Genomic DNA, 27078 nt, shown 5'->3' with positions numbered 1-27078 from the left:
TTTCAGCAGTATTATACAAGGGATTATCTCAGTGACATGGTATCACAGCTTTCTGGCATCCCTGACTATCATTTGGCATTGACAAATGGCATGCTACACACTTGTATGTTGCGGTAATGAAAACATCATAATGAACATCTTTTTACGGTAATGAGAGGTGGGGTAAAATGGGCATAATTTACATAAAATCAATGTCACAAAATGTCTTAATGGCCCTTAAAGTGGGCTTTCTATATGGGAAATATTATTTCCTATTTGTTTCTTTTCATTTTAAAGTAAAATAGGACTGGGACATTTTTGTGAGAATCACCCACATTGAACGCTCTATTTAGTAAAGCTTAGTGGCGTGTGTTTGCCCTGCAGGTGAATTACAAGCATAAAATGTCACAAAAATTTGAATGTGGGTGGAGAGAAAACGGCTTCATTGTAGGCTCAGATGAATTGAACACTCCATAGGGATTGTTAATTGTATGAAATACAGTATGATTAACTGGCACTTAAACACTTAGAATGCCTGCTCAACCACCAACACACACAAACAAGGTGTGCTATCGCACATTGAAAAAAAAAATCACAAAAGCCTCATCTCACAGCTTAGAGTGTGTTTTATTCATATTCAACAAAGCTCATCCCTAGATATGTAAGGTAAGATTACAAAATTGGACTGAATAACCAAGCAAATAAAAGACTGAATCCTAAACAAAGAATTATAAACCAATATTAAACAATTTGGTAATGCTTTTCGGCATCACTGACTCTGGTAGGGTAAATTCCTATTTAACATGTCATTCAAAAAGCATAATTTAAAACAGCAAAAGCCTCTGCTTTTTGGCAGGGTTGTACTGTGGGTTGCTTTCCAATAGGTGGGGTTGCTGTACACCGGTTGAGCGGACCGTTAGTATGGCTCTCTGGGGTTGATTCTGATGTAGCTGGATGGTTTAACTTAAGCAGTTAAGCATCAGTTGCTGAGAGTAAAGCCCATTGTTTTAATTAAATGTGACTAGGTTGGTTATAAATAGACATCTTATTGAATTAATGAGTGTTAGTGATCCAGAAGCTACAGGCTGTTTTTGTTTATGTCTGATACTAAATTATGAAATACAAAATATTCCTTTAGTTTTGTTTGTTAAATTTTTTTGAATGCAAATATAGGACAAGCTGCAAAATTATTCTCAGCTCAAAGGGAATGCAGTAAATTGTCTTCCTTCTTTCAGATGCCCACCTCATATGTTGCATGTCCTGTAAGATTGTTATGAATTAAATCCATAAGCTACAAAAGGTTGTGTTTTTTAGTGATTTACTATGGTTAAAAGGTAGATAGATAGATAGATGTGATCTCTAGTGTAGCTGGGAGCATTTTGTGTACTTGATTGAGCTTGCTCAGACTACTATGTAATCTTACATCTTGCTAAGTTTACATAGAAGACCATTTTATTTCCCATGTGAATACACCCCAGCAACTATCCCACCCATTCCTGATTTACATAAATTAGATCAAAAAGCTAGAACTACATTTCACATTCTCAAATAAGCTCGTGTGTAGGTGCACATATACAGTATTATTGCATATACAAATGTATGTTCCTATACATGCAGTCTATACATAAATCAATCACACAAAACAACCCAAGCTGAGAGAGACCATTTGAATATTTTATCATGTTGATAAAACTGCTGCTGTCAGTTAGACATCCGTCCAGGATCGGGATATTCGGGGTGGAGGCAGCTCACTCAGTCCCCAGCTGTTCAGGGTTTGATTGCTTCTGCCTTGAGCAGAGCATGCTGTCACGTCCCACTGCCAGTTAAATCATCAGTTGACAAAAAGCTTTCTCACATACACACTCGCACAAACATTCTCTCCCTCCCTCTCTTATTCCTTCTTGTGCTTTCTCTCTCTCTTTTTCTTTCTCAGTCTCTCCACCTTTCTCTCAGTGTGAATTTCAAAGTACTTGATTGGCATGATTAACAACAAAATACAATTTACAAAACAATAAAATACAATAGAATTAAAAAAGTACTGTAAATAAAATACTGCAAGTTTTAATAAATAGACATTAAGATTACTCTCTCTCTTTCTCTCTCTCTCCTGCTCTCTCTGCAGCTCCTGTCGCCTAACCAAACATAAAACATGCCTAGTGTCTCCAAGTAGCCATCTCTTTCTCTCTCTTTCTCTCTCTCTCTTGCTCTCTGACGCACACACATATACACAGGGGCTCTCTCACTGTCAAGAGCACACTGCTCACATACTGCCCAGAGGAGCGCCACTCACCACAGCTGCGTCCTCTGCTTCTGCCGCCCACACTGAACACAAACAGAGAGACAGGGAGGGGATAAAAACTGGGCAAAAGAGGGTGAGGAGAACACATTCAGGATGACAGCTTACCTGAGCAAGCAGCAGAGCTGCTGCGTGGAGACTCACGGCCGCGTGGGGGATCGCGGAGGGGGGGAGGCTCCCTGCTCCTGCAGTTGGCAGCACGAATCTTACCACGGATACAACTACCACCCATCACCTTTGCCCTCCCCGTCCATGTCCACCCTGCCCCGTCAAAGGGCCAAACTCACGGCCTCGCGCTCTGAGAGCTCCTGGAGGAGTCCCAGCCGTGGCATGCTCCGAGCCAAAGGGGGGAGCTGCGATCTGTGGCCGGAATGCGGCTGTCATCCGCACAGCTGGCACGAGCCGTACCAGGTAACTGGTGCCATTTGGGCAATGTAGCAGGGATGTGATGGGGACATGAGCATTATGGGTATTTGGGATTTGAGGACTTGTAAAGTGGTAGTGGAAAAAGAGGGAAGGAGAACTGTAGAGGAGAGGAGAAAGGGTTGTTGAAGTCCCTGCATAGCTGCATGTCTTTTAAGATCTGAATGGTGATGCTCTTAAGCCAACTTGCTGTATTATGATAATTCACATCCTTTGGAAACTGTTTGAAATTGGAGCTGGACTGAGCGCTCTCTGCATTTGAATGCATATTCAGTATTCTGTTTCACTGCATTATGGTACTGCATATTGATGTTATACAAGGCAAAACATATTTTTCTTAATCAGTATTTTGTCTTGTTTTTCAGTTAAAATATACAGTATAAATATTGTTAAAAAAAAAGGTCAATATACTTAATAGGACTTGGTTTCAAGAAAGGCTGTTCCACATTGAATACCGCATCTAAGTGCATTCAGCGGGAGACACGGATATAATCACGGAGACAGCGCGTGAAAGTGAAAGCGAAATCTTGCGTTAAGTCAATCAATGCATGTGACACCTATTTTGTGTTCTGTCACAATGCCTTAAATAAGAGATAATGTAATGGAAATCACCCTGAAGTGGTTTATTTAGTGATAATGACTGCTGACTGAATATTATTCTGCTTATTACAAAGGCCACTATATATACTTATTACAATTTAAGGTGGTTATTCAATATTCAATTTAATGAATTGATAATACATTATTTTATTTGGGGGAATTTTATGGCAAATATTGACATATGCCATTAATTGTGATTAATTTATCAGCATATCATGTAATTAATTTGATAAAGAAAACTCATTGATTGATAGCTTGATATACACCGATCAGCCACAACATTATAACCACCTGCCTAATATCGTGTAGGTCCCCCTCGTGCCACAACAGCCCTGACCTGTCGAGGCATGGACTCCATAAGACCTCTGAAGGTGTCCTGTGGTATCTGGCACCAAGACGTGAGCAGCAGATCCTTTAAGTCCTGTAAATTCGTGAGTTGGGGACTCCATGGATCGGACTTGTTGGTCGAGCACTTCCCATAGATGCTCAATTGGATTGAGATCTGGGGAATTTAGAGGCCAAGTCAACACCTTGAACTCTTTGTCATGTTCCTCAAACCATTCCTGAACAATTTTTGCAGTGTTGTAGGGCGCATTATCCTGCTGAAAGACGCCACTGCCATCAGGGAATACCGTTGTCATGAAGGGTTGTACGTGGTCTGAAACAATCTTTAGCTAGGTGGTAAATGTCAAAGTATCATCCAAATGAATGCCAGGACCCAAGGTTTCCCAGCAGAACATTGCCCAGAGCATCACACTGCCTCCACTGCCTGCCTTTTTCCCATAGTACATACTGCTGCCATCTTTTCCCCAGGTAAACGACGCACACGCACCCGGCTGTTCATATGATATAAAAGAAAATATGATTCATCAGACCAGGCCACCTTCTTCCATTGCTCCATGGTCCAGTTCTGATGCTCACATGCCAATTGTAGGCACTTTCGGCGGTGGACAGGGGTCAGCATGGACACTCTAACTGGTCTGAGGCTACGCAACCCCATACGCAGCAAGCTGCAATGCACAGTGTGTCCTGACACATTTCTATCATGGCCAGCATTACGTTTTTCAGCAATTTGTGCTACAGTAGCTCTTCTGTGGGATCAGACCAGACCAAGCCTTCACTCCCCACGTGCATCAATGAGCCTTGGGCGCCCATGACCCTGTCGCCGGTTCACTGGTTGTCCTTCTTTGGACCACTTTTGATAGGTACTAACCACTGCATACTGGAAACACCCCACAAGACCTGCTGTTTTGGAGATGCTCTGACCCAGTTGTCTAGCCATCACAATTTGGCCCTTGTCAGAGTCGTTCAGATCCTTACGCTTGCCCATTTTTCTTGCTTCCAACACATGAAATTCAAGAACTGACTGTTCACTTGCTGCCTAATATATTCCACTCCTTGACAGGTGCCATTGTAATGAGATAATCGATGTTATTCACTGCACCTGTCAGTGGTTTTAATGTTGTGGCTGATCAGAGTATACATGTATATGTATTTATGTACACTACCAGTCAAAATTTTGAAACACGTGACTGAAATGTTTCTCATGATCTTAAAAATCTTTTGATCTGAAGGCGTATGCTTAAATGTTTGAAATTAGTTTTGTAGACAAAAATATAATTGTGCCACCATATTCATTTATTTCATTATAAAACTAAAATGTAATTAAAAAAATTTTTTTTTTTTTTAAATTGATTACTTGGACCAAATAATAAAGAAAAGCAGCCAATAAGTGCCCAACATAGATGGGAACTCCTTCAGTACTGTTTAAAAAGCATCCCAGGGTGATACCTCAAGAAGTTGTTTGAGAAAATGTCAAGAGTACATGTCTGCAAATTCTAGGCAAAGGGTGACTACTATGAAGATGATAAAATATAACACAGTTTTGATTTATTTTGGATTTTGTTTAGTCACAACATAATTCCCATAGTTCCATTTATGTTATTCCATAGTTTTGATGACTTTACTATTATTCTAAAATGTGAAGAAAAAAAAAATGTATATAATAAAGAATGAGTAAGTGTTTTAAAACTTTTGACTGGTAGTGTATGTATGTATATATGTATATATACAAACACACAGCCAGCAGCTGTATCACCCTGCAGCTCTCGCCTGGTTACCCACTGAAGCTAAGTAGGGTTGAGCCTGGTCAGTACCTGGATGGGAGACCTCCTGGGGAAAATGAAGGTTGCTGCTGGAAGAGGTGTTAGTGAGTCCAGCAGTGGGTGCTCACCCTGTGGTCTGTGTGGGTCCTAATGCCCCAGTACAGTGGTGGGGACACTGTACTGTAAAAATGCATCGTCTTTCGGAAGAGATGTTAAACCGAGGTCCTGATTCTTAGTGGTCATTAAATATCCCAGAGCATTTCTTGAAAAGAGCAGGAGTATACCCCAGTGTCCTGGCCAAATTCCTCCCATGGCCCTTCTCAATCATGGCCTCCTAATAATCCCCTTTCATGAATTGGCTCTATCACTCCTCTCTCTCCTCTCCACCAATAGCTGGTGTGTGGTGAGCGTACTGGCACACTATGGCTGCTGTCTCATCATCCAGGTGGATGCTGCACACTGGTGGTGGTTGAGGAGAGTCCCCTGTTCACGATGTAAAATACTTTGAGTGTAGTATCAGAAAAGTGCTATATAAATGTAACATTCATATATATATATATATATACACTATATTGCCAAAAGTATTCGCTCATCTGCCTTTAGACGCATATGAACTTAAGTGACATCCCATTCTTAATCCATAGGGTTTAATATGACGTCGGCCCACCCTTTGCAGCTATAACAGCTTCAACTCTTCTGGGAAGGCTTTCCACAAGGTTTAGGAGTGGGTTTATGGGAATTTTTGACCATTCTTCCAGAAGCGCATTTGTGAGGTCAGACACTGATGTTGGACGAGAAGGCCTGGCTCGCAGTCTTCGCTCTAATTCATCCCAAAGGTGCTCTATCGGGTTGAGGTCAGGACTCTGTGCAGGCCAGTCAAGTTCTTCCACACCAAACTCGCTCATCCATGTCTTTATGGACCTTGCTTTGTGCACTGGTGCGCAGTCATGTTGGAACAGGAAGGGGCCATCCCCAAACTGTTCCCACAAAGTTGGGAGCATGGAATTGTCCAAAATCTCTTGGTATGCTGAAGCATTCAGAGTTCCTTTCACTGGAACTAAGGGGCCAAGCCCAGCTCCTGAAAAACAACCCCACACCATAATCCCCCCTCCACCAAACTTCACAGTTGGCACAATGCAGTCAGACAAGTACCATTCTCCTGGCAACCATCAAACCCAGACTCGTCCATCAGATTGCCAGATGGAGAAGCGTGATTCGTCACTCCAGAGAACGTGTCTCCACTGCTCTAGAGTCCAATGGCGGCGTGCTTTACACCACTGTATCCGACGTTTTGCATTGCACTTGGTGATGTATGGCTTGGATGCAGCTGCTCGGCCATGGAAACCCATTCCATGAAGCTCTCTACGCACTGTTCTTGAGCTAATCTGAAGGCCACATGAACTTTGGAGGTCTGTAGCGATTGACTCTGCAGAAAGTTGGCGACCTCTGCGCACTATGCGCCTCAGCATCCGCTGACCCCGCTCTGTCATTTTACGTGGCCTACCACTTCGTGGCTGAGTTGCTGTCATTCCCAATCGCTTCCACTTTGTTATAATACCACTGACAGTTGACTGTGGAACATTTAGTAGCGAGGAAATTTCATGACTGGACTTGTTGCACAGGTGGCATCCTATCACAGTACCATGCTGGAATTCACTGAGCTCCTGAGAGCGGCCCATTCTTTCACAAATGTTTGTAGAAGCAGTCTGCATGCCTAGGTGCTTCATTTTATACACCTGTGGCCATGGAAGTGATTGGAACACCTGAATTCAATTATTTGGATGGGTGAGCGAATACTTTTGGCAATATAGTGTATATATATATTAATATAGGGTCATGAGGAGTTCTTATCTACTAGCTCCAATTTAGTGTGTTGCTACTGGGTTCTTTGCATTACGGTCTCTGTAGTGCTTGGCTTTTTTGGGCTGTTGTTGTTGACTTTTTCTTCTTGTGCATTATTGACAAGGGTGTGGTGGCTCTATGTATAGTTTCTGTAGCCTGAATTATTAAGAGCATTAAAGTGGGACAAGAGCAGAGGCTCTGAAAGCCGTTGCAGGACCTCTCTGAACAGCGCATAACACATCTGCAAATGAATCATTATTTATTGCCTTCTTTAACTAGTAATAGTCTGCTGGTTTTTGCTTAACCAAACATTATGTTTGTTGTCGTTTTCTCTACTGCAGTTTGTAATACTTATGTTACAGTGTTTAACAAGGAGATCTGTGTAAAACGTTTAAAATAGTAAATTCTGTTTATTTAATTTTTTTCTACTTTCTTGACTAGGTTCTTTATTTTGGTGAAGGTAATTTTAATCCAGCTATTCGATTTAAAATTAATCAAATTAGGAATGTTTGAGTCCATATCATTACGATACATGCCATATTATACCATACAGCATTGTGCTCTTCTATGCTATACTATACTATACTAGACTAGACTAGACTAGGCTAGATTATACTATACTATACTATATACTCAGCCGCGGCCCGACTAGGCCTTCAGTGCGATTCATGCCATTAAGTTTCACAATGAATAAGACGTATGCCTATCATACATTACGTGGCAGTCAACTAATAATACCAATAGACATTTTAAAAACACATCCACACACGAAAGCCAGAACCAAGGAGGTCTAATACCAAGAAAAAGCTCTCTAATAATATTTGTGATTTAAATTTTGCTTGCAATAAACTTTGTTTTGTCAGGGTACATGGTTACTTTTCAAAACTTGACACTGAATGCTCAAGCAGACTAATTTACACTTGGAAAACTCCTGATGTTGCTATAACAATGCAAAAAGCACTTAAAACTTTTGCTTGGATTGAAAATCATTCCTCCTTTCCTGTTTAATTAATCAATCGCACGATCATGCAGAACATATCAGGTTTTAAATCCATAAGGATCTCTTTCTCAATGGTGATGACAGCCAACTCATCAGCAAGATCTCATGCTCTTCGCTTTCAAATTATGTACATCACTTAAAGTGTGATTGCGTCACTCAAGGCCAGCTAGAAGGCCTGGACTGGGACATATCCTAAAGACCACACCCACAAGAACAAATAAATCAATCTGATTGGCTGATGAATCTGACAATTTGACTTTAGATGCCTATTCACTGCAGTGTTGAGGGATTCTGTGGAAATTCTGAAAGCCTGACGGGGTGGAGCTCAGACTCACGCTCAGACTCACGCGCTACTTTGGCTAAGGAGCATGGCTTCGGGCATGCGATTTGTGAAACATTCACACTTCGCTTGTAAGCATCGAGGAATAAATGATTGGATACATTTTTTTGTTTTTTGCTATTCATTTGTAGATTAATTAGGAGTGGAAATTGGTTGAAAATACATAGGCAAAAAGGTCATTGAGAATGAAAGGATGAAAAAATATTGATTTCTTAGGCATGTTACGCCAGCAGAGAAGGCTTTGCTGGCCCTGAGAAATCGCCACTGTATATACTATACTATATATACTAGATTTTTCTATAATATACTATAATATACTATACTATAATGCACTGCCTACTATTTTGTTGGACCACCTTTAGCTTTGATTATGGCATGCATTCGTCGTGGCATTGTTTCATCATCCTTATGTACACATTTATTCCATCCAGAGTTGCATTAATTTTAATCTTGTATTAATGACAGGAGAGTCAAACCACTCTGTAAAGTCTTCTCCAGCACATCCCAAAGACTTTCAATGGGGTTTAGGTTAGGACTCTGTGGTGGCCAATTCACGTCTGAAAATTATTCCTCATGCTCCCTGAACCACTCTTTCACAATTTGAGCCCGATGAATCTTGGCATTGTCATCCTGGAATGTGCCCATGCCGTCAGGGAAGAAAAAAATCAATTGATGGGATAACCTGGTCATTCAGTACATTCAGGTAGTCAGCTGACTTAATTTTATTGCCGCATAATGTTGCTGAGCCTAGACCTGACCAATTGAAGCAACCCCAGATCATAACACAGCCTCCAGATGCTTGTACAGTGGGCACTATGCATGACTGGTGCACTGCTTCATGTGCTTCCCTTCTTACCCTGACGCACCCATCACTTTGGAACAGGGTAAATCTGGACTCATCAGACCACATGACCTTTTCCAAATGCTCCACAATCCAATCTTTATGCTTTCTAGCAAATTGAAGTTGTTTTTTTTTTTCGATTAGCCTCACTAACAAGTGACTTTCTTGAGGCCACTAGTTAGTGACTTCACCAAGCTATTTAGAGATCTCCGATCATGATCATTCAATATTTTTTTCCGAACACATTTCTTCATGGAAGCTGACAGTTCACCACTATCCTTCCAGGGTTTTTATAATGAGTTGGACAGTTCTTAATCCAATTCCAGTGATTTCAGCAATCTCCTTAGTTGTTTTCTGTGCTTGATTCAGGCCAGTAAATTGCCCCTTCTGAAACACAGTAACATCTTTTCCACGACCATGGGACACGTCTTCCGACATGGCTGTTTAAGAAATGAGAAGCTACACACTGCATCAGTTAGGGTTAAAAGAATTGTTGTCAGCTGAAACATATTAATCACTGCAATAATGATCCAATTATAGGCTCTTAAATATCTGCTTATTTAAATCCAAACGGCAACTTTTTTTTTTTTTTTTTTTGGCCAGGCAGTGTATAATATAATATACTATATATGCTGTAATATACCTTACTATACTATACTATGCTAAACAATTCTATTCTAGTCTATTCTATTCTATTTAAATTTACGTCCAACCCTTTTTGTATTGCTTCACTGAGTTGCAGTTATCACAGGTAAGGTGAATTGCTATCACTCATATGGACAACCATCATTATTTCATTGTGCTCATTAACACACAATTAACCTTTGTGTTGATGGGATCTCTAGTTACGGCACACTGTATTAATCATGTTTTGGCTGAGTTGAAATGCACTTCACATGCATTTGTGTACGTTAAGTAGGTAATAAGGGTTTCAGATTAGTTGTCTTTATCTCATAAACATCTACAGCATCCCATGACTAAATGTTAAACATGTATCAAACGACCTGCACTAACTGGAAAACTGTTAGAGAAGTTTGACGTGATTTTGTCGGTTACATAAAGTGGCATAAATTTAAACCCACTGGGTTTAAGCCTAAGCGACACAGGCAGACTGAGCAATGTCAATGCTCGGCAAATAAAGTTTAGCAGTATTGGAGGTGATTCTTGGTTTTGTCTCTAGCTGTTTCAACAACAAGCCCGCACCTACCTGCTCTAGAATGCTGATGTGTTAAAAATGGCCAATTCTGTCTTTTGAAGTCCTTTCCCAACTCTGCAGAGGTATGAAGATGTTTAAAATGGAAAGTCTGCCCCAGTTTGGATTCTCAATAAGCCCTTAAGATGTTTGTGTTCTCACTTTCTTTACCATACTCTGCAGAGCTGGCCTGCCCTATACGCCACACACACACACACACACACACACACACTCGTCATGCTAAATGTGGATTCAGGCAAAGCATCTTATCTCTTTTTTGCATCATTAGGCTCAAAAAGACTGAACACTATAAAAAAAAAAAAATAATAAAATAAAAAAAAAATACAATTTCAATTACATAACTACATTCCATCAAATTGAATAGAGGCGATCTTTAACAAAATAAAACAAAAAAGCTAAATATTTTGTTTTATTAATTTAATTTTGTTAAAAAATGCACAGTTCAATTTCATCTAATTGTGTTATGAAATTGAAATGTGCAAATCTTAAAAATAGGCTAAAATGTGTTTTTGAGTGTACTAAACTATGCTTTATTATGCTATGCTATGCTATAACCTTCTGTATTATTCCATATTACTATACTATACTGTGTTCTACAATACTGTTACTACATTAAACAAAAGCACTTTATACACAGTTATTCTATACTAGTCTATACCATACTGTTCTGTACTAGATTACTTTAGCATATATTGCTACCAAACTACATTACAATGTTCTGTACATCAGTATCCCATACTTTACAGTGCTGTACTATGAAATGCTGTACTAAACTACACTATGCTATACTATTACATAGCATACATATACACAATCACACTCTACACTGTTATACCAAAGTACATTACACTACACATCAGTATTCCATACTTTACTGTGCTATACCATGTTATACTATACCATACTATACTATACTATGACATATTTACTACACTTCAGTGCTTTATACTAAGCTATACTATACTATTATCTATTAGACTATGCTATAGATACTATACACTACAGTACCCAGTACTATTCTTTGGTATACCAAACTAAATTACACTGCTCTATGCAGCAGAATTTTATACTGTACTGTGCAGTATCATGCTATGCAGCACTATACTTTACTATACTATAGTACTCTTTACTAAACTGTGCTAAAGCATACTTACGACACAACTTTACCCTATACTATACCAAACTTCATCACACTGCTCTAGACAACAGTATTCTTTACCTTTCTATGCTATACCATGGTATGCAGTGCTGTACTATACTGAACTATATTATACTATACTGTATCGTATATACATACAGTAGATTCTATATTTTTGGTGTGCCCACTCATAAATAATTTTTTATTATGTTAATTGAGAACTGTTTCTGTGGTTGATTATATAACACCATCACCTCTGTGCTCGGCTGTGCCATGTGAGTGCAGGCTGACTGAAAGAGACCGGTCGTGCTCTGCATCAGTGCATTCACAAGTACTTAGATACTGACGAAGCTTGAGACAAGCAGCAGCCACTTCAGCCGATTGTGTCTGGAGAGTGAATTAATGCACACATACAACAAATAGTCCGTGGGTGCCCATCTAAAAGCCTTTCCTACCCAGTTTTATCCAATTAATGATCATCCTGCCCAGCCAGGGGTTTACGTTTCTCATATCTAACAGTCTGGGTTTAGATCCAGAGTAAATGATGTCAGTGTAAATTTACAAGCATGTTGCTCTTATGTCAGTTAAAGGGTTAGTTCACGTAAATATTCTGCAATCTTTAACTCACCCTTATGTTGTTCTAAATCCGTATGACCTCCTTTCCTCCATGAAACAAAAAAGGAGATGTTAGGCAGAATGTTCACCACTCACTTTAGCCGCTTTTCCTCCGTCAGGCAGAACGGTTCTGAGCATGGTACAGAGCGGTTACAGTAGCATTTCCACTTAAGCACGGTTTGGCGTGGCATTATTATAAACCATTCTCGGCCCACAGTTTTCAGTTTGCTGAAAGTTCTCAACTGTTCTCAACCATTTTGGTGGAACGGCTTTAGTATGTGCCGACTCACGTTTGCTAGTTTGCCAACGTAAAGGTAACTTACAGCATTTATTGTTTCTAGCTTGCCAAGTTCGCCAATAGTTAATAAAGTTAAAAAATAGTGTATGTTTAGTGTATCTTCATGATTTTATGATGATGGTTTAACTAATATTGTAACCTACATTATTTTTCTACACACCTTTTTAGTCAGGGAAGTAGATTACTAGTTCATCAAAACTCAAAATATATTAATATATTCTCATATACTATTTTCATATAATACTTATAATATTTTGTCAATAAACATGCTTTTAGCCCTCAGGAAATGATGATAAACCTTTCGCCTTTTTCTCTTTGCTTTTCTTTTTGTGACATGGGCTGTGTCTTTCCTGTGTATTAGGAGTGTAAAACCAAGTAAAAAAGCAGTCCTAAAAACTGAAATATGCGATCATCTTTCATTGCACGCTCGCTCCAATGTTTACCTCTCATGCTGTCACCAAAACACAGATCTGTTAAGTACATTCTTCTGATTTCACTGCACCACAGTGGTAAAAGAAAGCGTAACCATGCCAACTGGCCTGGATTGGCACGGAACGGCGCGGTTTTGCAACAAGAAATGTTTGGCCTGATGGTGGAAAAGCGGCTTTTGATGCTATGAAAGTGAATTGTGACTGAGGCTGTCATCTCCTTTTTATATTCCATGGATAAATGAAAGTCACACGGTTTGGAACAACATGAGAGTTAGTAAGTTATGCCATATTTTTTGTTGTTTTTTGGTGAACTATCCATTTACTGATTCTAGTGAAGCTCTGGTACTCTAATTATCTCATCTATCCACTTCCTACCGTCTTGTCTGATTAGCACTAGAATTTACATGAAGAGATGTGTTAATCCAGCAGCCGAGTGTCCCTGCTGCCAATAAACTCATTAGCAATCTGCAATGTGCATAAAAAAAAAAAAAAAATGCCCTCATTTTTTTTAATGTACCATTTCAGTCTCCAGCATAAAGAAAGAAACTTCCATACAGAATATTCTGTATCACAATTAATGGTCATGACCACATTTTGTTATGTGTGCACATGTTTTCTGGGGCATTTATGATTTTTAATCTGTTATACCTTGCATTATTGGTCATTGGACTGGTATGGGCTAGTTGTGATTGGTCATCGGATCGGGCTTTTATCACAAAGACCTGGCAACCCTGATCTGTACAGTTAAATAGATTCCTGACAAACTTGAGAGTGCTGTAGGTGTCTGGTGTTCATCACAAGTAAATCTGCATATCATCTGCAAATTGATGAAAGCAACTGCTGTATTGATTTATTATACTATCTATTCAGAGCATATGACAGTTAAACATATCAGGTTCAGAATTCACCATTGTCGTTACAGAATTCATGCCCAGTGCAACATAATATTCACAACAACTTAAAGGGATAGTTAACCCAAAAATGAAAATTCTCATCATTTACTCACCCTCATGCCATCCCAGATGTGTGTGACTTTCTTTCTTCAGCAGAACACAAACAAAGATTTTAGAAGAATAGTTCAGCTCTGTGGGTACATACAATGCAAGTGAATGGAGATCAGACCTTTGTAGCTCCAAAAAGCACATAAAGGAAAAGAAGTAATCCATAAGACTCCAGTGTTTAAATCCATATCTTCAGAAGTGATATAATACAGTGGGTGTGGGTGAAACACAGATCAACATTTAAGTTATTTTTACCCTAAATCTCCACTTTCACTTTTACATCTGAAAGTCACATGTGGTGCCTGTTTAGTGAAAGTGGAGATTTAGAGTAAAAAAGGACTTAAATATTGTTCTGTTTCTCACCTACTGGAGACATATGGATTACTTTTATGTTTCCTTTATGTGATTTCTGGAGCTACAAAGGTCTGATCAACATTCACTTGCATTGAATGGACCTACAGAGCTGAGATATTTTTCTAAAAACCGTAGTTTGTGTTCTGCTGAAGAAAGAAAGTTATACACATCTGGGATGACATGAGGGATATGAGAGTAAATGATAAGAGAATTTTCATTTTTGGGTGAACTTTACCTTTAATAGGAGCTCAAATCTGAGCTTGTACTGAAATATGCAAAGGCTGTGTTAATGTTTAAGACTTGTATTTTAGCAGTGTCATCCTTGTTGGATATTGGAGTCATCTTTCTGAGTGTATGTGTCTCAGGGGACGATATTTTTATGACTCACTTTCCGACACTTGGCTTTTGCTCATTTACGTTCTGTTTGCTTTTTATTTCCAACCATTAAGCTGCCAGATTTTGAGAGAACACTGCAATTATCTCTCTTAATCTCCTTAGTATTTCGCTATCGCAATTTGATGGACCGCAGTAGTAGATAATTGCATTGCCTTAGCTAGATGGCACATTTCAGTTGTTGGTCTTGCCTGAGTGTTGCAAGAAAACACCTTTGCTCTGTTCAAAACTCCAGCATTAAAGGCCATATGTTCACTTTTAAGGCAGCTTCACGAAGAAGGCAATCCTAGAATGAATTGTGGTGAGATCAGAGAAAAATAAATCCAGTGTTGATTATAAATACTGTATATTTTATCCAATACTGAAGTCTTGATTCAAATTTTGTTCAGTGTAATTAAAATGGGTAAATTTACCCAATATTTGTTAGTGCTATAGCGTGTTGTATTGTTAGCTTAGCAACATGCTGATGTCACACTATTGAAATCAATTAAGGAGTCAAGTCTCGCATGTGGAGCACTATTTGTGTGCCGTATAGAAAGCAGGCAGCAAAGGATTCATTTTAAATGACCTCTTAGAATGGCAGATGCCTTATGTAGACAGCAGACTGTGATGCATCTCACTGTGCTGGTGAGACCTGCAGTATGTACTTGGAAACAAACACATTCTTTAGTATGAACTCAGCCTGCCTGTGTATCTCCAAAGATCAATGACAGAGCTGGAGTGTTTTTCTTTTTTCGCCCAACTGTGCCGTGTGCTTTTTAGCATGTCGTTTGTGATTGAGGCTGTAGCTCTTGAGGCAGGAGATGTATTAATGTAATTAGAGGCAGTGTGCAGTAAGCAGGGGCAGCCTCAGTCTCTCCTGCCGATCGATCGTTTGGTCACAGCAACAGGCCGACTGCATCTCCCCGGGGATTTGTGTAGCTGGCTATTTCTGAATTCTGATGCGTGTGTGATAAGCCTTACGGTCTGTGTGTATACGTGCTAGAGTCTACCACCTTTCATTAATTGTTACGTTTTTAAGGATGGCACAGATTTATTGATGTTTCACCCTCAAGCTGATGTGTAGATAGGAAATATGATCTAAAATGACAAATGTTGACATCAGTGTAAGCAAGAATAGCCACAATGATTCTTAACTTTCAAAAAAAAAAAATTAAGAAAGACACATTATAAGTAACCATTTGTAGATTAATTTGTAGGTTAATAAGTGTAGCACTGTGGCTCAATCAGAGGTTGGAAGATGGGGGAAACGATCAATATTTTTGCATTTCCATTTGGTAAGTATACTCTTTACCTTTAAACTCAACAAGCACTCTATTGAAAGGATTCAGCTGAAGGACAGGTGACATTGATTTTCAACCCCTTAGTGAGAGAGAGAATGCGTGCGCATCAGAATCTTAGTCTCTTACATGAGGCTTCTTTCGTTCCCTCTGACATTTAACAGTGATATATTCAACACACACACCCACACATGGACATAGAAACACAATTTCTCACTTAACGCATGTGAAATATTCATAATGGGAGTAATAGTTGACATTATTCTGTCATATTCAGAGTAATAAGTGTGGATTATCTATCAAAGCCTTTAGACTGAACAAGGACATTTATCCACTCAACTGAACCTTGTCCTGCTGTGTACTTAGCAGTATCAGGGATTAAGTTATGCGTGCTTTTGTGTGCTTGTGTGTGTGTGTGTGTGTGTGTGTTTAGTTTGTGTCTAAGCTATTAACGTTCATATCTAAGCTGGGATATTATCATCCGTGTCTTTGTGTGTGTGTCTATGTGGGAGAGATTAAATGACAGTTCCATAGACTTAATGGGTCTGTTCAAAACTTAGTGAACTGCTTCGCTGTCTCCTGCCTACATAGGAAGCTGTCTCTGTGGTAGCTTACTAACTGAAATGGAGCCTCATAAGAGACTGATTTGGAACACTTTTCTCGTAGGTAGCAACTCCACACATCATTCAAATAGCGTTCCTCACGCACAGCACACGGGAGACTCGACTCGCACCTAATAAATATACATAGGTGACGCAAGAGAAACAACGCGTGACTCTAATGAGCATAAATGCTCATAGCTCACACACATTTTGGGTTAAATATTTGCTTTTGTATCATATTAAACAATTTGTATCTACAGTATACTTTTCAGTATTGAATGGATTAAGTATATTTATACCTTAAAATTGTGCCAAAGCGAGATATCTTAGGAGGCAGCATAATTTTTCACTTGTTTTAGGAACAGAACATTTGTGGCATCATTAGCAACCAACTAAACAGTAATATTAACAACAGCAGAGAGAGAGGACATAAAAACATTCATCATTCATATCATCCAAACACAAAACAACTTCAATCGTACTACTAGTTTGTCATGTTTTGTTTTGTTTTGGCATTTATCTAATCAATGGGTCTGTGTATTGTGTATGCGTGTTAATGTGGTTGTATTCCACTGCAGTGCGTGTTGTTGTTGTTGACTGTCATATTGGAGTTGTGCTCATCATCATGGCAGCAGTGAGCTCAGCAGTGCCCATCATGCTCTGCTGTATCCTGTATTAAAAACTAGGCCACTTCACACATCTCCAATCCACTCTGATCTTTATCTCTCTCTCTCTTTCTCTCTTTCTCTTTTCCTCTCCCTCCAACTCTTTCACTCACCCTCCCTTTATCTCTTTTCACAGGCAAGCCCTGCCCCAATTATTGTCAACACGGACACTTTGGAATCTGTACCTTACGTGAGTTTTCTTTTTTCATTTATTTACTGTCATTTGTGCGTGTGTGTTTGTATCCCAACAGTGACATTGCAAACCACTTCACAAGATCAGTGGCCATGCAACATTATCTCTGTGTGTGTTTGATTTATTGTATATAGCAGACAGCTCACTGAGTAGTGAATGAGTTTGACATCCCTTTTTTGCATTTTTTAAATTTAGTGTCATTTATCAATCTCCATGCTGCACAAATAAGGTAGCCCTCTTCAATGATTGATGGCTTTTTATAAATAAACCAGATAATGAGCCCAGTGTTTAGCAGCAGGTTTAGATTAGGATGAGGGCTTTTCTTTTATGAGCTTGAAATATTAATGTTGGTCTCTGCTGTGTAGTCGGTGGGACATTTGTCAAAGATTTGATGCTTTTAGATTAATGATTTGAAAGAGGCAGGTCTTGGATCAAAGGCTTTGGAAAAGAGAAATCTAAGCTCTGTTCCAACACATAGTGAGCTGCCTGCGTAGACAGCATTTTAAGGCACTGTAGGCACCCAACACGAACACAAAGTTTGGGGTTCCCTGACAATTATTTTAGGTTCCCTTACAATGGCTTTTTTATGAAAATGAATCATGGTTACAGCAACCATAGTTGAACTATGGTATTATTTTTAGTAAAACCACAAAATTTACCATGGTGTTATTAGAGTTGAGTCATGACAACTCTCTGAAAGATTTAGCATGTTAATTTGTGTATGACATACTGATAGGATATTGGTCCTGGCGGACTAGATCTGCAATTGTTGCTATTGCTGCTGCAGAGCAAGGACGGGGATTTTCTTTTTACGGCTAGAAAATACACATACATACAGAGTTAGCATGTGGACATGCTGCTGCACAAATAGATGAAACACAGGACATGCTGTATCGAGCATTGATGAGATGCTGCTGCACAAATAGACATTTCAAACAGTCCCCATGTAGCAGATCTAGATAGGTGATGCTGGGGTGGAGGTGGGTTTCAAAGAAAAACTCTCACAACGCGCTGTAGAAAACCAGCTTGTCTGCAAAACTGAGCAATTTAAATGTTATACAATGAGAGAGATGCAAGTTGATTGGCTACCTGATTACAAGTCAAAGGACTAATCAGCTTACACCATGCGAGATGATTGGCTCAACATGTCACATATGAGCGAGCCGATTTGCTAACAGATAACAAGTCAAAGAACCTATTAGCTTACGTCACATGTATTTTGATGGATGAACTTTGATCATTAACTATACAGTATTTTTGCCAGGATATTTGTATTAAAAAAAAAAAAAATTATATTATTCAGTAAAACCAAAACTATTGTAATAAAAATCATGATCAATATGCCAAACTACATGGTAAATACATATTTAGTCATACCATGTTTTTTTTGTGTGTGTGTGTGGTTCAGGTACCATGGTTTTTAAAACGATGGCTCCTACTAAAAAAAATTTACATGAGGAATTCACATCAGGGTTACCTTTAGAAGAGCATTCCAAATCAGTCTATTTTAAGGTTTTATTTCAGTTAGGATGCACTGCTATAAAGATACTGTAGATGTGGGAAAAAAGTTATGAATTGTGCTTGTGAAAGAACAGGTGCTGCTGGTGTACTTAATAAGTGAAAGTTATCAGTGAGTGAAAGCTGAGTTGAATCAGACACTAACACAGAATCGTAAGCAGTCAGCACAAAACTCAAAGTGTGAACACACACTAACAGCTAAACTTAACCTTCAGTGGGCTGAGGCAGGTTTTGGCCGCCTCTTCCTCCATTCATTTATCGCTTCGTTTCCCCTGTAAATACTTACATCAGGAGAAATATCCTTCCATTTTTGCTGTTTTTCAGTAGAGGACTCTCCTCCAGTGAACAGACCTCCCACGCATGGCCTTCACGATCACAGAGGATAATTTAATTTGTTTCTCGATTCTCTGCCTGCATCTCATTAATAAAATATTAATATCAAGGCATATCCAGATGACTGGGGATGTGGCATATTTTAGTCAGAGTGCTTCCATCAACAACGACAACTCAACCGTGACATCCAGAAACCAGTTGAGCATTTAATATCGTTAAGACAGTTTAATTGCTTTTTTCCCCTTCTTTTTCAGCCGTTCTTAGTTTAAAGCCCACTTTGGACCTGTGTTGGAATAAATGTGTGTGGTTATGATGATTATGAGCTACTTTGAGCATTAGTCTGTCACTGATTGAACTTCGATAGTTACCATAATATCTTAATATAATTAACTTATAAGAGAGAATGAGAGAAAGATGACAGGGTGTTCAGGAAAAGAAAAAGCTGTTCCAAACCTAGTGAGCTGTCTTGCTACCTGCTGCCTACATAGTCAGCTGCCTTCTAAAGCCCTGTTCACACTCTCAGTGATTTTGTCGCTAGATGTTGCTAGTCTCTGAACTCTCTGTCGCTAGTATGCGTTACTACTACTGTTACTACTCTAACGTTATTGGTCGGCTGCACAACTGGCAGTGTGAATGGGGCTTATGGCAGGATTCTATCTCTCCTGGAAAAAAACAGCTTAAAAACCTGGTTTGCTGGTCTTAGCTAGTCTCCCAGTCTTTTTGTTTTCTGGTTTTAGAGGGGTTTTGGGCACTTTTTAGTTGATCAGGCATGTAGACCAGCTGGTTGGCCATCTTATCCAGCTGAGCACCAGCTTGAACAGGTTGGCAGACCAGTTAGACCTGCTGAAGACCAATGTTACAGGCTGGGAGACCAGCTTAAACCAGTTAACTCAATCTTAAACCATTTAACAGCATCAAACCAAGTTAAGTTGGTTTAAGCTGTTTGTTTGTTTTTCAGTAGGGAACTTTCATAGATCCAAATAAGTGACCGATTTAGAACACTCTACATAGGCAGCAACTCAGAGTGCCACAAAAATAACTCACTAGACACGAATCGCCATTGATTTCAATAGAGTGTGACATCAGCATATTGCTAAGCTAATGGCGCTGTATTCTGGGAAGGAAATATACATAACACACAAAAATCTTAATGACTTTTATTGATACTTTTCAAGTTTTTAATAAACTGTTTTTTTTTACAGTCAGCATTTATTTCACCTTGTCTGCCATCTTGGCTCATCACATTGCATTCTGGCATTGTCTACTCCACAAAGGATACATGCAATGCTGCATTGCCTGTGCTTTGCTCTCAAAAGTCTCGGTAGTAGAAAAGATTCACCTACCTTCTTTCACTGTAGAAAAGGCATTTCTATGATGTTAAACGCTTTTGATGTGGCACCACTGGGATTTACCATTCATTGCATTTTAGATTTATGGACCTAATTTGTCGATGCATCTGAGCTGTGTGAGCTGGATGTGTGGAACAAATCTAGCAGTAAAATACCTAAGTGTGATTAGGTGTTTTGGAGGCATGCTGTTTCCATGCTTGGAATAGGTGTGTTCCTGCACTTCCGATCAAGTCATTGCTCTGGAGGTATAAAGACCCTACACGGCCCTAGAGAGAAAAGGGAGAGGACAGACCGATGCAAATCATGCTCATTATACAGGCATTCATCTGACACATTTAGCTGACACATACACACATATGATGTACACATACTCACTCATCCAGCACAGTGTCATCTGTTCACTTTATTAAAAGAAGCATCAGTTGCTCAGTGAGCAGATTTGCCTCAGGTAAATACTTTGTGCGTTCTGTGCTGTTTATCAAGAAAGTTTCAAGGCTAGGTGAAAATGAATTATGAAGGAGATTTTTCCTTCGTAAATGTCCTAATGCTTCTGAGAGATGCTAGAACTTGGTAATCTACCATTAAAGCAACCTAGACATATTTTGACCCAAATGAAAATGAGACTAGGCTGTGAGGGATGGAAGTACTGTCTGTTCAATGGGCTATGTTGTAATGTTTTACCTGTTTGTCGATCGTTCAGTGGGTTATAAAAATTGACAGTTCGACATAATGAAAGACCTGTACTTTCATCCCTCATCGCCTCATTTTCGTATAAGTCAAATTAAATATGGTTATTCAGATTATAAATCTGCTCTGTGTAAGATGCATAGTTGAAAACCAGCAGGCCAAGCTGTAAGTCTGTCAGCTTTTCTTTACGGTTGAATAAGCAGCAATGAAAGGTATTTATATTAGCAACATTGTTTTTTGTATTTTAAGTGGCCTGCTATCAGGGCAGCAGAGTTTATGTTGTCACTTACAGTATTCAACAGTACTCTTGACTTCAGCAGTGTCATGGCTGGTCAAGAGTTCTGTTAAACCATGAGCCAGCTCGTGTAGTGAATCAGCACTGGTGCCCCCCAGGGATGTGTGCTCTCCCCACTACTCTTCTCCCTCTACACCAATGACTGCATCGCCAAGGACCCCTCTGTCAAGCTCCTGAAGTTTGCAGATGACACCACTGTCATCAGCCTCATCCAAGATGACGATGAGTCTGCGTAAAGAAGGGAGGTTTAACAACTGGCTGTCTGGTGCAGTCAAAACAACTTGAGCTGAATACGCTCAAAACAGTGGAGATGATTGTGGACTTTAGGAGAAACACCCCAACACTGACCCCCCTCACCATTCTAAACAGCACTGTGGCAGCAGTGGAGTCATTCAGGTTCCTGGGCACTACCATCTCACAGGACCTGAAGTGGGAAACCCACATTGAATCCATTGTGAAAAAGGCCCAGCAGAGGTTGTACTTCCTTCGCCAGCTGAGGAAGTTCAACCTGCCACAGGCGCTGCTGATACAGTTCTATTCAGCAGTCATTGAGTCTGTCCTCTGCACTTCAGTAACTGTCTGGTTTGGTTTAGCTACGAAATCAGACATCAGAAGACTACAAAGGCCAGTTCGGACTGCTGTGAGGATTATTGGTCGCCCCCTGCCCCTCAAGAACTATACACTTCCAGAGTGAGGAAAAAGGCTGGAAAAATCACTCTAGACCCCACTCACCTTGCCCATTACCTTTTTGAACTGTTGCCTTCTGGCCGACGCTTCAGAGCTCTGAGCACCAGAACCGCCAGGCACAGGAACAGTTTTTTCCCTCAGGCTATCCATCTCATGAACAGTTAAATTGACCCATTGAGTAATAACTATGTGCAATAGACAGTTTAGTCTTTTTTATATTTATCCAACACATCCAACCTCTTCTGCTATTTCATTCCTCTGAGAAAAAAAAAAAAAAGAAAAAACATTTGCAATGTACATAACAGATTGTATTTGCACTGTACATAACAGATAACAGATTTGTATTAGATTTGCACTACGTATGTGTATGTGTGTATGTATGTATGTGTGTGTCTGTGTGTATGTACATATGTGTATAATTTTTTTTTTTTTTATCTATGTCTTGCTGCTGTTATTGTATTGTTTTTGTATTGTTGTACACTGGAAGCTCCTGTCACCAAGACAAATTCCTTGTATGTGTAAGCATACTTGGCAATAAAGCTGAGTCTGATTCTGATTCTGATTTAAAAAAAAAAAAATATATATATATACTCGACTATTTTTATTAATTAATGACGCAAAGTAATATAGCACAAAGGATATGGTGTTAATTTACAGTTAATAATAAAACATATATAAAAGCTAGATTTAGGCACTATTTTATTCATTACTGCAAATTATTGATAAAAAATAGCTCCATCTTATTAGAAATAGACTATTACCCTTATAATTGTGTGTGCTTTTGCATTGTTAACTTTTGAAATCAACTGCTTTTTGCGTGAGTTGCGTTTTTTGTTTGATGTGCGTGAGTAACCATTGAGAGAGTTATAACTGTACGAGTTGCCAATGTAGATTGTTTCCTATCGGTCTCTAGTGAGGTTCCATAAAGCTAGGATGTTGCATTTGAAGGAAGCTGCCCATGTAGATACTAGACAGTGGCCCCGTCCCAAATGAATCACCAAAGCGTGGACTCAGAGGAGCTAATATTTTGTAGCTGAAATATTTATAAACAATGAAAAATAGAATGTAATTAGCTAATACATTCTATTAGCTAATTACATTCTATCACATTTCCAGGTTTTGGAACAGAGAAGTAAACTATCTCAGGGTAAACTTTTATAGCGGTGAATGGGAGACCACAGCAAATATTAATTTTGTTTACCCATTTGGTCCAACAACAAAAGAAGAAAATCCACAATTGTTTTTCCACGACTTTCCACAAGAGGAAAAAAAAAGAGAGATTGGTGGATTACAACATTCAGAAGTGAGAAGATGCCAAATTTACTGTCACTCCCTCAGCAGCTGCATACGAAACCCCATCGCAGCTGAGGTAACTCGTTTTTTTTTTATTTATTATTATTATTAAATCAAGGGAAATATAAAGCATAATTTTATGCACTAAGTAATGAATAAAATTCAAAGATTAAAAAGTTTGGTTGATTTGTTCTGCTAAATAAGGCAGAAACGTGTCATCACAGTGTGTGAAAAAGGTCTATTAGCTATGTTTTTTTTTTTGTTTTTTTTCCATACCTGGAGAGAGAACCAGTTAATTATGAAGCCTTCAGTGTGTTCACTTTGAACTAGTGAGAGTAGAGTTCAGTTACAGTAGCATGAACACTAAAGATACTCAGATGAGCGACAAGGTTAATAAAGCATTTTTTTAGAGCACTCAATAACACATCCTCCTGGCTTCAGCAAAATTCTGCCTCATTTTTACAGCGCCTGGGTTTCCATTAGCTGTCAGGAATAACAGTGGTTTGATCGTAGTGCTAATTAGTCCACGTGGGTGTGTATTGAGGAAACAGAGTCTTATTATGTTGAAGCCTGAGGGATATTTTGTGTTTAATCACAGCGATGGGCGTAAAAATGTGCCATCCCAACGGCTAGAATTCTGGAGGGAACGGAGAGCTTGTTTTGCCTGAAAATGCCCAGTGCGTGCATTGTAGTCAAACAGTCGTCATGGAAACATGACCCACTCTGTGTTGTTTTTGTGTGAGCTGTGTGGTTGTGCGTTCATGCGCTTTGTATGTTTGCATGAGTTTGAGTGTTGCCACATTAGCAGTGACTCACCAGTTTAATGTGAGCCTTTACACCCTGGATACTGCATCGTGAGTGCCGTCCCCTCCCCTTCCCACTGACCCTTCTGCAGCTGCACTCTCCCCACGTCTCCAGCGTCTCACATTTGCAACACCATGCAGCTCTGAATGCTAATGCCACTCAAACCCCAATAATTGGATCACTTCTTCAGGGGAAGATGTTTTTCCTGACCTTAAGAAAGTTCTTGCTACAATGACATCTCCAAATTTAATGAGTGATTATCTTAGTCTTAAAGGGATAGTTCACCCTAAAATGAAAACTGTCATCATTTAATCACCCTCATATCGCTCCAAACACGTATGACGTTTATTTTGTGCACAACAAAGGATGTTATTCTGCCTAATGTTGTTACCTTATGTGTTCCATGGAAAAAGAACAGAACAAACAAAGACTTTTTAGAATTCTCATTTTTGGGTAAACTATCCCTTTAAGTTTGCAGATAAGGGCATTTGTCATCTTCTGATGAGAGCTGGCATTGTTAATGATCTCATTTACTCAGTGTTATTGGCTTCTCTTGCTCATCTATCTATTATCACAATCTTCCTGATTGTGTTTGTGGCAATATTTAGTCTCTGCGAGCAGCGGTGGATGCAGGATGTTCTGAAGAGCTTTTGCGTGCGTGCTGATGAAACTGCTTAGAACTGTCTTGGCTTCTGCTGCTCTAATTAATTTGCCTCAGAAGTTTCACACTTTGTAAGGAAGGACCCAAAATTCAGGAGGCAGTTACACTAAGTTTAATAATAAAAAAAAAAAAAAAAAACACTCAAGGGAGATAAATATGAACAGAAAAACTAAACACTCAAAAAACAAACTAAAAACCAACCAAGCAAACAGGAAACAGACCAACAGGAATGCATACAAAATAATCCAACACCAGACTGAACACAAGAGGAGTTTAAATAAGCAGACTAATGAGGGAGAACAGGTGAAACAGATAACAAGTTAACAAGGCAAACGAAAGGGTGGGGTATCACTCAAGACAGAAAAGCATGTGGCAGTGAGGAACCAAACAAAGCCAGGTACAAATAAATGACAAACACAGACAACTGACACGAGCACATGCCACCAGGAAAACACAAGCAACATGCACTCATGTCAAAAGAAAATGACAGGACAAGAGAATACATGACAATGCCAATAAAGCAATGTCATGCATTCTCACACAAACACCAGACTAGACACAACCTGAGTGTCCACTGCAAAGTAAACAAACAATGCAATGCACACCCAGCCACAAATAAGACATGAAATGTGTCAGAGCTTGAAAACCCAATAATAAACACTACCAACAGAAGTGGCTGAACCCTGACACAACATAGAACAAGGCAAGACAAACAGAGACAGCACTGGATGATCAGGGAGTGGAGACGGCCACGATCCTGCCACAACATGAAAAACCAAGACCAAAGTGGCAGGACCGTGACACAGAAGCACTTGTGGGCACTGAGAATAAATAACATTCTTGCTCTGCAAAGAAACAAAAAAAAAAATGGCTGCATCAGACCCCTGGGGAAGAGATGATTATGTGTGAAGGAGAATAGATAAGGGTTTTTTTCTTCCCTCTTGTGACCTGCTGGCTAAAAATTGTTGTGTGAAAAGACGGATAATGTACAGTCAGCCGGTTGTTATCGTAAAATAAACCCTGACAGGGTGATCAGGGCCCAGATGCAAAGCGATCTGCTTATTACACAGCTATTAACCAAATCAATAAATACAGTACATGGACATAAAATATTGATTTGCATTGAAATTTTGTAATTATGTGTGAAGAAATAAATCGCTGAAAAGCTAAAATCCATCTCTGGTTTGTGGTTCTGTTGGTGTTTATTTTGTAATGAATAAACGTCTGACTGCTCATTATGCATCTTATTACAAGACTACTTGCCAAATAAATAAATAAATGCACATGAAACATTGATTTGAGTCAAAATGATTTTATTAGCTTACTTGTAGAGATCGCACAATGGTCCGAGAAGTAGTAAAGATGGCTCAGACGCCCTGAAGAGCAGGTCTGATATATGGATGTGCAGTTATTACTGAAAAATATAGGACCGCTAGATGGCGCCATTGACCAGTCAGAATCGAGTATTCCATAGAGCTGTGTAATAATTTGAGATGACCGGCTGATTGTACATTATCATGTACTATATGCACCAGGTCTCAAAACCTGAAATTAAAATTGTATGCTTTAAAATGGTATCTTGCTGATTTGATAGAAAACAATCCTGCCGGCCCATCTGAAACAGTTAAAGTGGAACATATTTTTATAATCCCAAATTATGAATGTTTGAGTGGCTGTGCTGGTATTGAAAAGCACTTTAGTGTGTATTAGACCCCAGTGTTGTCATTGCTTTAGATTCTCTCATTAAAGAATACATAAGAGGAAAGTCTGCCATCACAAAGATGACCCTCATTTAAAGTTCAGCTTGAAATTGGATTGGTTTTCTTTTAATGCCAAGTCTAG

The 27078-nt window shown here is 39.3% G+C and overlaps 1 protein-coding gene across 12 annotated transcripts in view; it reads left to right on the top strand.

Moving 5' to 3' along the window:
- dlg2 (discs, large homolog 2 (Drosophila)) overlaps positions 1-27078 on the top strand; it is a 314419-nt gene that overhangs the window by 191999 nt on the left and 95342 nt on the right. For 11 of the 12 annotated variants that reach the window (XM_051683676.1, XM_051683671.1, XM_051683675.1 and 8 more), the window contains one exon: positions 17553-17606. In XM_051683676.1, the coding sequence (XP_051539636.1) occupies positions 17553-17606 (54 nt within the window). Of the gene's footprint in view, positions 1-2356; positions 2687-17552; positions 17607-27078 lie in introns of those variants that run through there. The other variant, XM_051683679.1, reaches the window with a different exon arrangement.

Source organism: Myxocyprinus asiaticus, chromosome 42, assembly GCF_019703515.2.
Source record: "Myxocyprinus asiaticus isolate MX2 ecotype Aquarium Trade chromosome 42, UBuf_Myxa_2, whole genome shotgun sequence".
NCBI classification, from domain to species: domain Eukaryota; kingdom Metazoa; phylum Chordata; class Actinopteri; order Cypriniformes; family Catostomidae; genus Myxocyprinus; species Myxocyprinus asiaticus.
This window is presented reverse-complemented; position numbering and strand designations above follow the sequence as displayed.